The sequence below is a fragment of the Grammomys surdaster genome, unplaced genomic scaffold, assembly GCF_004785775.1.
Source record: "Grammomys surdaster isolate TR1022 unplaced genomic scaffold, NIH_TR_1.0 191, whole genome shotgun sequence".
Classification (NCBI taxonomy): domain Eukaryota; kingdom Metazoa; phylum Chordata; class Mammalia; order Rodentia; family Muridae; genus Grammomys; species Grammomys surdaster.
This window is the reverse complement of record NW_021604636.1, coordinates 7,251,404-7,264,986: the sequence shown is the minus strand read 5'-3', so window position 1 is coordinate 7,264,986 and position 13,583 is coordinate 7,251,404. Positions and strand designations below refer to the sequence as shown.

General features: G+C 39.8%; 1 protein-coding gene across 9 annotated transcripts in view; it reads right to left on the bottom strand.

Moving 5' to 3' along the window:
* The window catches only part of Baz2b (bromodomain adjacent to zinc finger domain 2B), a 304,725-nt gene that overhangs the window by 94,308 nt on the left and 196,834 nt on the right, over positions 1-13,583 (bottom strand). For all 9 annotated transcript variants that reach the window (XM_028769276.1, XM_028769275.1, XM_028769278.1 and 6 more), the window contains 2 exons: positions 7,709-7,855; positions 3,310-3,360 (listed from right to left, as the gene is read on the bottom strand). In XM_028769276.1, coding sequence (XP_028625109.1) covers positions 3,310-3,360; positions 7,709-7,853 — 196 coding nt within the window. In that variant the 5' untranslated portion in view covers positions 7,854-7,855. The remainder of the gene's footprint in view (positions 1-3,309; positions 3,361-7,708; positions 7,856-13,583) is intronic.

The following is a 13,583-nucleotide window of genomic DNA, read 5'->3' as shown; positions in this document are numbered from 1 at the left end:
TCCTTGTAGATTTTTATAAAAATTAACTGTTTAAAGTTTTGCACAATGTATTTTGGCCATAATAACTTCCTGTCAGCAACTAATCCCAGATCCACCCAACTCCCTAGCCATCCACATAGTTTAAAAAAAAAAATTGTAAACAAATACTTGAGGCTATTACTGCAGGTAAACTATACCTAAGAAAGCAACAAAAGTGAGAGGCTTTGTTTAACTACCTTCATCACTCGGTGAGAGAGATGAAAGGCACGTGACTAAGCAAGGCGGTAGAGACAGTCAGGAGGAACTGCAAAGACACAAGAGGAGGTCTTGGTGCCATCTACTTAAATGACAGAGGGCCAGAAAGAAGATATATCACCTTTCAAAATAGCTTTATTTTGAAAGCAGAACCACTGGGATTAATATGTGGGTGTGGAGGAAAAAGTCATGGTTGAAGTCACTGGACTTCCGGAAGAGTGGCTCTACTATGTAAATGAATGGGGAAGAATATAAGAGAAACTGGTTTTAGTAGAAAATGAAAACTTTTGGTTTGAGTTTGTTGCGGTTGAGACGTATATAAAGCATTTACATAAAATGTACAATTAGGATCTGAGAACATTTGGACAGTCTTCATTCAGGTACAACACTTAAACAAAGAACCCCGAGATAAAAGACCTCAGATCCAAGACCTAGGAAAATTCAGTAAGGAAACTAAACTCAAATCAAAGGAAAACAAATGAATAAAAACAGAGCTGGAGAAATAGCAAAAAACTAAGAGGGGTGTAACGGAGCCTAAGAGGCAAGCAAAGATTGGTCAGTGGTCAGCTGCTAGGAAAGGAAGGAAGGAAGCTCTGTGCTGGGAAAGTCTGTGCTAGGAGCAGGACGAAACGGAAGGCAGAGCAGAGAATGTGCCGTGCTGTCTCTGACAAAGCAGGACGCAGGAACTTTAGCAGAAAATAGAGTAAGAGTCAAGTGGTATTTGAGAAAAGAAGGGTTGGGAACACACCGGTCATTAAGTAGGTGATGTAGGAGCCCGTCACACTCCCAGACAGTGATGATACTGCAGAGCAAAAATGAAGTTCTTAGCCGGGCGGTGGTGGCCCACGCCTTTAATCCCAGCACTTGGGAGGCAGAGGCAGGCGGATTTCTGAGTTCGAGGCCAGCCTGGTCTACAGAGTGAGTTCCAGGACAGCCAGGACTACACAGAGAAACCCTGTCTCGAAAAACAAACAAAAAAAAAAAAAAAAAAGAAAGAAAAAAAAAGAAGTTCTTGAAAAGCTCTCAATCATTGAACAGGAGACCACAAGTATTTGCCTCCTAGAAGACTGAAAAGCTGTATCTTTGAGTTTGGCACTTATTACACTTAATTTTCTTACACAATGATTACAAGGGAATCTTCTAAGGAAGCACATGTAAGTTTGCTTCTCCTCCCCTTGTCTCCCCTCCTCCTGCTCCTCTTCCATCTCACCTTTCTTCTCACTTCAGTAGTGGGATTGAACCCTTACAGCTTCGAAGCATGCACTCCACCCATGAACTACATTATTGGGCCCTTTTAATTCTGACAGTTGAAGGTTGTCTGGGCTGTCTTCCTTGAACTTACTATGTACCACAAGCCAGCCTCCTCTTTGTAATCTTTCTATCTCAAACTCCAGGCCCAGGCAATTATTTGCTTACTTAGGAAAGGGCTGGAGGGATGGTTAGAGTCTACTGGACTGCAGATAAAGTGGGACAACCATGAGGCTAGCAGCTGTAAAAGTGGCTTGAACTGAATCAGAGGTAAGCTCCTTAAGAAGTCAGTAAGGCAGCAATGTTCTGAAGAGTCATGGGAGCCAGGAGCCAGTTACTCAATAGTTTTCAAAGTACCTGATTGATTAGTTTGATTAAATTTTAGTATACTTCCAATACTCTGAGTGATTTGTGTGTGTTATCTTTATCAGACCTGATATATATTATAACCAAAGCTCAACAGGTGAGAAGTTTAAAACCCAAAGCCCTAGCTCTGTCTGTGTCACTGGCCTGGTACCCAACAGTCATGGACCTTTCTAAGGAGTAGAAAGGGAAAGGGTGGTGTTCCCTCCAAACTCGTGCCAGAGCCACAAAGAGACTGACTACCGGACTATCGTGAGGCAGGGACTTGGGAACTCGGCTAGGAGAGCTGTGTCACTAACAGACGGGTGCTCTTATGAAAAAGAGAGTAAAAGAACTATGTTCTGCAGCTATTGCCTCCTAACTCCTACGCTCACAGGACTCAAGAAACAAAGGGAATTTACAGGGCTCAGGGTTCTCCTGAGACTTAAAGGATTCATGAACTCCTCCAGAAGATAATAAAAGCAGCAATGATTGGGAGACTAGAATCTCCAGTACTCAGAGCTGCCAACAAGTTGTGCACAGAGGATGTGGCTTTCAAGAATTATCATCACAGCCAGGCGGTGGTGGCACACGCCTTGAATCCCAGCACTTGGGAGGCAGAGGCAGGCGGATTTCTGAGTTCGAGGCCAGCCTGGTCTACAGAGTGAGTTCCAGGACAGCCAGGGCTACATAGAGAAACCCTGTCTCGAAAAACCAAAAAAAGAATTATCATCATGCTAGTGTGGGACTTTGACGGTGCAGGAGCTACTGAGTCAGCCTAAAACAACGTTCCTAAACCAATGCTTCACCCACACTCCTACAAGCAACCCAAATATGTTCCATTGGGCTAAAGTTGGGCAGAATTGTTTCTTTGGTCTGCTGTCTCTCCCCTATCTGGAGTGGACAGATGTTTGCTTATTGATCCGCAAGGACAGTCATGCACTACCACATTCTTACTTTTCTTGAGGGCCTGAACCTTATTCCACTGGAAAAGCTATACGACAAATGTCTTGCTTTTGATTTTTTCCTATATGAGAAAAGACACATCAAGAACATGCAAGCTCTAAGGAAAAAGCTTTTAATGCTGTATGTTGGATACAGCTTGTCCCCTAAAATTCCATGTGTTGAGAGTTCAGTTCTCAATATGTTAAAAAGAGGTGCATCTTTAAGATGTAGAGGCGATTAGGTCACCATCAGAAGTGATTAATTAGTTCTCCAAAACGTTAGATTTTGTGGACGGGTAGACTGCCATAAAGCAATGCCATACCATGTGTCTGGTCCCTTCTCCAAATGACTATTTCCCTGTCTACTTCTCTTCCATGTTTGTTGTAAGTCAGGGGCCATTCACCAGATAATACCATAATGTTTAGAATTTTTTTCATCAGAATGAAATGCCATGTAAGTCTCTTTTCATAGAAAATACTTTAAAAAGTATTGAGCCAATACTTTGTAATAGTAATACCAAAACAGACGTAAGACACTTACCAGACACTGAGTCAGGCGATACCTTGATCTTGGACTTCCCAGCTTCAAGAACTGTGAACACAAATTTTTAGCACATATAAATTACCAACTATGTGGTGTTTTGTTATAGTAGCCAGATTAGACTAAGCCAAGAAGTAAGTCAAACCTTAAATATATATGATCAGCCTTGGATGCAAAGCAAGACTTCTTCAGTAAGAAACAAAAGCAACCAGAAGTAAAATCACTGAAACAGACTCCATCAAAGTTGGAAATTTTATTGTCAAAAGACAATGCACAATGAGTAAATACATACACATATCAGATGGTGAAAAGGTGTCCCCACACATGTAACTAAAAGGCATTTCATATCTAAAATTCACAAATACTCAAGGAAAAAATTTGACTCATTAGAAATATGATCCAAAGCCCTAAGCAGGCATTAAAAAAAGAAACCCAGAAGCTAAATAAAAGTCTTAGAAAAACCTGAAAAGGCACCTTAATTATGTACTGCTCCACTGACCAAAATTACCTCCAGCTCTGACGATGCCAGGTGCTGGGCATAAGGAGTGTAAAGCACAGCTGTCAGGAAACGTGATACCACGGGAGTTAGAAGAATATGCCAAGATGGATCAGTTTCTGTACATAATGATGTCCTTAACAGCATTATTTATAATGGACAAAAACTGAAAATACTAAAATCTTCTACAATAATAACACAGAATATAAATAAACTACTGGCATTCGACAAACATAAAGATAACCTAGTCCTGTATCCTTACAAATACATCCCCTCCCCTCTTCACGCCTCTCATTCCATCACCCTTCAGTAAACACGCCAAGTCATGTCAGGGCCTCTCTTTCTGTATATGCCTCCATAGTCTTTCTATCCCAGACAAATCTGCTACCCGCTTTCTCTGGAGCCTTGTTTCTTGCCCCATTTCCAGTACTCCTCAACCTGGGCTCTCATCATTTAACATCTAAATAAATGTAAGTAGCTAACTATGAGTCTTAATATAAATAGAAGGCCTTCTTCATCTCTGGTTGCATTCTTCTTACAAACTGTCACACCCTGCCAGGAGTGTCACCTGAGAGCTCTGTCACTATACCAAACCATTCTTATTGGATAAGGATAAGAAAAAATAATGGCTACAATTTAGTAGGCACCAACTATATGTCAGTCATTACTTCATTTATCATAATACTTAAACCAGCTGCTAATCCTGTCTTACAAATGAGACAAGTGAACCTTACGAAAAGGTAATGCACAAAGCTAATAAGTGGACAAGCCAAGGTTTGATCTCCCAGTGTCTGACTGCAAAGTCCTTGCCTTTAATCATTACATTATTCTGCATAAACTCTTGTGCATGCATATTAGGTTCTAAGTATTCTGTCATGGCTGACTCCCAGCATGGCCTCCTTCCTGTCTCTCCTCTATAAAGCCACAGACATATGACCATACCAGCTTTTTTCCTTTTTTCCTAATGGAACCCCCATTTTATTAAGGACCATAATAAGGTCTGTTAAACCCACACTTCCTGTCCTTCCCTGAAGCCAAGGCTATCACTCACACAATTCTGGAGAGACTAAGTGAAAATCTCTAGGTGGGGCTTCTGAGAAAAGCATTCACTGTCTTGGCACGCACCTCTGGCTCACCTCATTCCCCTGACTGCCTGAAGAGCTGTTCTGTCTAGATAGACATTCCTCATGAAGCTGTGAGTAAACACTTGAGAACAACAGCCTCACACTTCCAGAGGCAGACTTAAAATCAGGAGCCTCAGGATCTGAGGATGATGTGTTTCCATGCTTTCCTATCATAGTTAAACATTCCTACCTAACATACACACAATTGTGTGTGTGTGTGTGTGTGTGTGTGTAACACAGTACTGAGAACTAAATCAACCCAGCAATTTCTGCATATACACTGTCATGGCTCACATCTGTAGGGACTGAGATAATGATGTGTTCATTTAAAGATAAGCATGCCTAGTGCATCCTTAACCACAACAGCCTTTAGTTTTACAGATTCTGCTGTTGATTTCAGATTTGTTTGAAGGGATCTACCTGAAAAATGGACAAAAAGAAAAAGCAGTAGACTATGGTACAGATGAACTATTATTTAAATTTCTTAATGTTCTATCTCCATATTAAGTCAAACAGTTAAAAATCTCAAACAAACGTACTCTGTAAGGTTGACTTATGCAATTATGTAATACGTCATTCTCTTAGCTTTTCCTTGCAGTCAGTATGTAGGTAGGTATCTGAGTGTCTGTGGGCCTGGCAATGGTGTACATCAAGTGCTACTCTATACAAAAGCTCTAATGGCATGTATCTGCCTTGCTCAGGGCAGAGAAAAGGTAGTTCAGGATTGTTTTCTATTCCTGGCAAATGAACTTCTTTATAAGTACTCGGATGAGTGAGTGAGTGAGTGAGTGAGTGGGTGGGTGAGTGAGTGAGTGAGTGCTCCTGTCAGCTTGCCTCTTACTCTTTACAGTATTTGTTGTGTGTTCATTGCTTATTAGACGTGATGTCTCATGCCAAAAATCCCAGCACTTACACGAAGGGGAAGGAGTCTAAGCTACATCAGTAACACCAGACTAACATCATTAGACACTGTTTAAGAACATCTTCCTTCAGTAAAGAGCTTTTTTATTTTTCAGAGCCTATTTTTTAATACATTAGTTAGCTGATTTTATTTAACACACCCAATTTATTCAACACTTTGGTGAGCACTGTCCAAATTATTTTTTAGGAAAAGGTGGAGTTTTGGAGGGGGTTTTTGTTTGTTTGCTTCTTTGTTTTGGTTTTTAAAAACAAGATTTCTCTCTGTGTGTGGTCCTGGCTGTTCTGAAATCTACTCTGTAGACCAGGCTGGCCTCAAACTCAAGTGGGTTTATTTAAAAAAAAAAAAAGAGAGAGAGAGAGAGAAGAAAAAGTTCCTTCATAGAAAAGAAATAATACTTTTTTCACAAAATCAATAAAACACATATATGTCAATAGCCTTAATTGTTCTCATTGTAATGATACTTTTTTTTGTCCCAATGATGGCAATCAAACTAAAAGTTCCATTGGTTTTAATCACTCTAAATGTTATCACTCCAAGTCCCAATAAGGCAAGGCCTTAGCTCTCTTGACCTAAGCTACTTTTCAGGACTGTACTTAAAATGAACAAGTTTAGGTGATTTAAAAAACAGAACAACCGGGCTGGAGAGATGGCTCAGTGGTTAAGAGCACTGACTACACTTCCAGAGGTCCTGAGCTCAAATCCCAGCAACCACATGGTGGCTCACAACCATCTGTAATGAGATCTGATGTCCTCTTCTGGTGTGTCTGAAGACAGCTACAGTGTATTCATATATAATAAATAAATAAATCTTTAAAAAAAACAAAAACAAAAACAAACAAACAAAAAAAAAACCCCAGAACAACCCCCTTGCATATCCTTAAATAGGATAGCTATCTGACTCAGGATTAAAGTGGTGTTCTAAAGCATGGTGCTCCAGAGCTGTCTCACAGTCCTACTCCATCACTCTCTTAAGACAGAGGGAAGCCATGCCACATCATGCTCCTGTCATTTGATGTGCCTCTGACCCAGGAGTCTCATGTTCTGTCAGAATCAATAATAGCAACAGCCTAAGTTAAGAGTGAGTATAATTTCAGAGCTAGGGAAGGAACTGATTCAACAGAAAACAGTTGTTTAAGGTCTGAAAGCAAACTCAGCATATATTCTTTAGAGCATAGAGGAATTTGTATAAGGTCTGTCAGTGATTAAGATGACAAAGAAATAAACTTTAGGATAACGTTTGAAACAGCAGAATGCTGTCAAAGAACCCATGAAAGAATTCTTGAGGTTTTGCTATTTTAAAGATGAAAGTTGTTTTATTGTTCTCTATAGATCAAAAACATTGAGATCAAACTGTTTTAAGATACAAGGTGAAACCCCTTGTCATGCCATAATTTTATTCTTAAATAAAAAGAATTATCAGATAACACATGGGCTCACGCAATGACTCAATTAAGACAAGAAAACAGACTAGACTGAACTATGTAGAACAGGGTCTTCTAAAGCATCTTTGGGTGGGAAGACAACAAACAGTCTGTCTGTCCACACATGTGTATACCTGTATTTTGCCAAGCTAGAGTTGAAGCAAAGGCTTCAACACTAAGATATAGATAGCCCTCAGCCCAAACCACTTCACTGTAAAGAGGAAGTACAGTATTATAAATGTTAAAAGCAAAGAACTGTCAGCACCAAGGGCTTCTCTCTTTGTTCCCTCTTCCATGGTACTGAGACTCTACACTTACATATCCATAAACATGGTTATCATGAAGCTAAGACTAAACTGTCAGGGAAGAATTACATATACATAGATTCAGAACCCTGAAAGGACAGGTCTCTAAAGTAGAGTTTATAGATACTCACCACATGGGCTGGCTGTAGAGCTAAGTGAAGCAGCTCCTGAGGAAAGGCTGCTCTTTGAAACTGCTGAAACCACAGAAGGAGCAGAAGACGACGTTGGTGCAGTGGAGGAGGCTGGTGAGGATGGCAACCGTTCTCCAGACTCCATATCTATGACAAAGAAAACATTGTATTAGCAGAATTACTCAAAAGAATTAGACATGCTTATACATTTTGCCTATTTTTAAAAAGTCTCATATCAATTTAGAAACGAAAGATGAAACATGAACAAAATAGTCCTATGGCTTGAAATGAGCCTGCCTAACCTCATGTTAAGGCTTAAGTTCTCAGTGTGAGAGTAGGAGGTGGAGCCTAGAAGATTCTAAGTCCTCAATGCCTTTCTCACTGAACATGGCAGGAATGAACAAATAATCTTATTCTTATAAAAACACACCCCCCCTTTTTTGTGTGTAGCAGGTAGCTGTACAGGGAGGCCACCTCACGTGGTGAGCTGTTCAGATTTCCGATTTCTCAGGCTTCAGAACTCTCAACTTTATAAATCATTCAGTCTAGATGTTGTAGCAATAGAACGTGAACTAAGACGAACATTTCTGAACCAGTTTTAATTTGGTTTTTGAGACAGGGCTGTGCTCAAGCTGGTTTTGAACTCTCCTCCCCAACCCAGTCTCATAGCTGGGACTACAGGCATATGTCCCTGCAACTCAGCTTGAAAAAAACTAAATTCTAGGTACACTAGATCCTTTAATGAATCACATGGTTTCTGCATCTACAAAATGGCCTAATTTTATGCAAGTGTGTGAGGTCATCAACTTGGGTAAAATTAATACTCTTATTCTTCTCAAGGTTCTTCATCATCTCACCAGCAACCTGATTCTGTATTATTGCGAAGCAGTGGGTCACAACCTGTGGGATGTGACCTCCTTTTAGTGTGCGTGGGGACTGCATATCAGATATCCTGCATATCAGATTTTACGTTATAACTCATAACAGTCGCAAAATTACAGTTATGAAGTAGCAGTGAAATAACTTTATGGTGGGGGGGGTCACCTTAACATGAGGAGCTGTATTAAAGGTCACAACATTAGGAAAGTTGAGAACCACCGTGGTAAAGGAAGAAGGCATTAGAAGCTGACTGTGGATGTATATGCTTATGAACTCAAATACTTAGGGGACTGAGATGGGGGATCACCAGTTAAAGGCAAATCTGAGCAACACTGGGAAATCCACTATAACGAGGAAGGACGGTAGGGAAAGAAATAGGAGGGAAGCCGAGAGGGCAAGAAAAGAAAAGAAATGTCAATCTGAACAAACGGTGTCATCTTCTAACTCTAGACAAAAGCATCCTCATGTCAGGATGACTCAGTAATTTCCAGAATAGAGAGCCAAAAGAGAGAGAGAAAGACAGGAAGAAAGAGAGAGAGAGAGAGAGAGAGAGAGAGAGAGAGAGAGAGAGACTCCTTAGAGTTTTATCAGAGCCAAGTTCCCACTATGGTTTCAATGGCCCTAGTATGAACTGTTTGTTTATAATGACCAAATCACTTCTTAGCATCCTTATTAATGCAATTTGCTGCTGTAGGTTAAATCTAACATAGATTACAATTTCACTGAAATGGCGATATTCAAACATGAGGACCTAACAGACCATGGTCACTTTAATGATATCCCAACTAAGCACAGAAATCACAAAGTCTACAAATTAAGCAACAGGAAGTAAAAAGATAGCGCTCCATCTGTTAGTGAATTTAGGATTCACCACATGTAAGTTCTCACCAATAATCTTGTTACAAAAAGGCTCTGTATTATACGCTATCATCAATTCACACAGATACGTATTTTCTTGAAAAAGTTGTTCAATTACATCTTGAAATTTAGAGTACTTAAATACAAGGTTAATGTATCAGGTGAATTCACAAGTACATACATTTTTTTCTTGATAGAAAAAAATCACACAAAGGAAGGGTAATCTTGTGGCACTCTTAAGCATTTTGAATGAGACCACTTCACAAAGCTTCCTATACAATTCAATAGCCGCTCTTAAAATCCCAGTACTGCTGCCGATCACCTCCTCAGATGCAAGTACTACGGTACGTATCTCATGTTATTATAGAATCTTGGATTTTATCAGTATATGTCTAGGAAAAAGACAGAGGTGCTACTGATGGCTAAATCAACTAATGTTTAAGAGCTGGTTTGGGTCACATACAGAATGAATGGCGTCTAAGGTATATGGCCAAGGCCTATGGCTAACACCTTCTTCAAAAATTATTTTTCATCAATTCTAAATTTTTAAAAATAATTTGTTTTTATTTTACATTTGCCTCCATGTGTGTCAGATGTCAGATCTTAAAGTTACAAATAGTTTTGTGCTGCCATGTGGGTGCTAGGAATTGAACCCTGGTCCTTCTGGAAGAGCAGTCAGTGCTCTTAAGTACTGAGCCATTTCTCCAGCCCATCAATTCTCATTTAAAAAAAGAAAGAAAGAAAGAAAAGAAAACAACAAATGAGTTGTTTACCTAGAAAGACTTCTTAGTAATAAAACAGATTATTCTGGGCCAATTTTAAAACAATTGCTTTCTGTGTGCAAAAGTGTGAGACTTGGAGTTTATTAGCTGTGATACTGAAAATATTACACAGTCTCTGAATTAGTTTTATGAAGTAACATAAAGATGTTGAGATTAAAGAAGAAACTGCACATCAACACTGATGGTCTAACATTCGATCACTGTTAGCATGATCTAGGTTTCTGGCTTTTGTTTTGTTTGTTTTGTTTTTTTACATGAGGTCTCACAGCTGAGATCGGCTGACCTTCAACTCCTGGCAATCTTCTTGCCTCTGCCTTCCAAGACTGGGACTATGGGTGTGAACCACTATGCCCAGCCTGGCTTGTCTTAATAAGCAAAAATTTGTTTATATAACTACCATTGAATATAGGTGAGAGTAAAAAGAAACCAGAGGGATATTTAGAGTGCTTGTGTCAAAATGCACATTAGTATTCACAGGTTCCATGTTGTTTAACCAGACAGATGCTGGCTGTGTTCGCCCCATGGGGTAGGCAGACAGTCTACAGAGGAGCCTGTTGTACTTTTCTGTAGTATCATCATTTTTCCTTCCAAGCGAACAGCTCATAGCTATCTTCATACAGAGACTTTTATTGTAAAACTTTTCAAATAAGTAATAATACAAACACAGATGACAAAATAGTCTGTTGTCATAAGTATTCAATGAAGACACACTACTTAAGAATCAGTAAAATTAACTCATTCAGGTAATTTAAGAAAAACTTGTTAGGACAAAAACGTTTAGATGTGTCGGAGCAGCCTACGTTCCGATTTTACCAGGGCAGAGCATCCACCAGGCTCTGCTCCTCTAACAGCCCGCCTTCCATTCTGACTCTGCTTTAAGAGCATCCTTTTCGTTGGGATTCAAACCATTACCAATCAACACTTCTTTCTGTCTAAAGGTCTAGCCTATAAAATCACAAGATCAAGGTGAATGCACTACAAGAACATCATTTTCCTCCCTAGCACATTCCCCTGGGGTAGGTAAACTATAAAAATACATATGGGTGCATCTTTTGAGATTATCAATAAGATTATATAGTTTCTAGCCAGGTGGTGACAGCACATGACTTTAATCCCAGCACTCGGGAAGAGACAGAGGCAGGAAGATCTCTGAGTTCAAGGTCACCCTGCTCTATAGAGCAAGTTCTAGGACAGCCTGGGCTCCACAGGAAAACCTTGTTCCGAAAACTAAAAAAGAAAAAAAATTATATGATTTCTAAGGTATGACTTAAGACTTCTTTATTTAGAAAGTTAGCCAGTTGCCAGGTTCAGTGATGTGTGCTATAGCCTCACCTACCCAGAAGCCTGTCCACGGAAGGTGAAAACACAGAAGTTCAAATCCAGCCTAGCCTACATTCCCAGATGAAGGGACAGATGAAACAGAGGAAGGGAAGGAGAGAGGGAGGGGAATAAATTAGAGTAAAAATTACTACAATTGGAAACTTAACATAATATTGTAGTACAAAATCCGGGGCTGAAGAGATGACTTCGTAGTTAAGTGCACTTCTGAGGGACCTGAGCCTGGCTCCCAGTACCCACATCAGGTGGGTTTTCTTCAAAGAAGTAGTTCCAAACGACTACAAGAATACAGTGGTTCAGGCTCATTTTCACAAACCTAAGCCAGTGCACAAATGGAAAAATTATATTTGGTAGATTTGGTCAAAGTACCTCTAAGAATTTAATATTGTACAATGTTTCGAAATTGTGTGAAACTGAAATAAATGGCATGCAACTGGCATTTGTCAAAATATTCAGACTAGAAAAGATAAACTTACTTCATTTTACTAAAATGATCTTTCTTTGTATCAATCCTGAGAACATACTATAATCAGGATTTGTGAAAAAAATCAAAAAGGCCACAAAAAACTTTTTCCCACATAATTTTATGTACAAAGAAGAAATCAATGATCAGATACTATTGTTCAAATTTATGCATATCAAATATTCTTTAATGTAACCACAGGATTCCCGAATACTGACATCTGGTAGGCATAACCTGAACAGGTGCACTAGGGAAGGGAGACATGTTGATTAAAAAAGAATAAACATCATCAGCTAGCTTCTTTGTTTCATACACACCAATATTTTACTATTAAAAATGTACCGGTCTGATCCGGAGTATTACTCAGAGATGGAATGCTCCCACACCATGTGGTAGGTCCTGGGTTTCGTCTCCTCATTGGGTGTATGAGGAGCTAAAAAGTTATTACAGAAGTATCCACAAACTTAGGTTTGGGAGCAAATGATGCCAACGGGCCCAGGGCTCCTGTGGCCAGGGCCTGTTTGTTACACATCCATCTATAAAGGAATAGGCTTTTTGGTTGTGTTCTACAGAAAGTCTTACAAACAGTGAAAACTCTGTTAACACGCCAAGAGTTCTCTGTAGAAAGTCAAAGTACCAGAAACAGATTCAGTTAATACTTCCATTTTCCAGGGTTCTTATTTGTTTGCTTGTTTTGTTTTCAAGACAGAGTTTCTCTGTGCAGGCCCAGTTGTCTTGGAACTCTCTGTGTAGACCAGACTGATCTCAAACTGAGAGATCTGCTTGTCTCTGCCCCTGCCCTGGCCCCGCCCCTGCCTCCAGTGTGCCAGGATTAAAGGTATGCAGCACCACCATCTGGCTCCTTCCTTTTTTAAATATAATGCCAATTGGGAAGAAGATCAAGAGACAGTCACTGCCTGTCTCTTTTACCTTAGTAGATCCACTCAGAGTGGTGTAAGTTCATTATTTTCTAGAAGTTGTAAAATGCTTTCATTCAAATAGTTCTTCTACAGCCAACAGGGTGGCTCAGGAGGTAAAGGCATTTGCTATACAATCCCTGGAACCCACAAGAGGAGGAAGAGAATTGACTCCAGAACATTATCCTTTGACTTCCATATTTGTGCTGTGGTGTATACACGCACAATAATAATAATAAAATTTTAAAATCATTTAGTCGATCAAAAAGTTGAATATATAAAACTCTAAGATATCAAGTAGCAGACAGAAATAATGGCCAAACAGCAAACAAAAATGTTTCTACTAAGAGACTGTGGGAAGTATGTGGGATCAAGATCTTACCAGACAGGAGACATCATTTGTGGGTATAATATATACATGGGCAAATAATTTTACTAAGAAACATTTACCAGCTGGGCAGGTGGAGCACGCCTTTAATCCCAGCACTCGGGAAGCACAGTCAGGTGGATCTGAGTTTGAGGCCAGCCTGGTCTACAGAGTGAGTCTGTGGGACAGCCAGGATCATAGACTTGAAAAACAAAAATCAAACCAAAACAGAAGGAAGGAAGGAAGGAAGGAAGGAAGGAAGGGAGGGAGG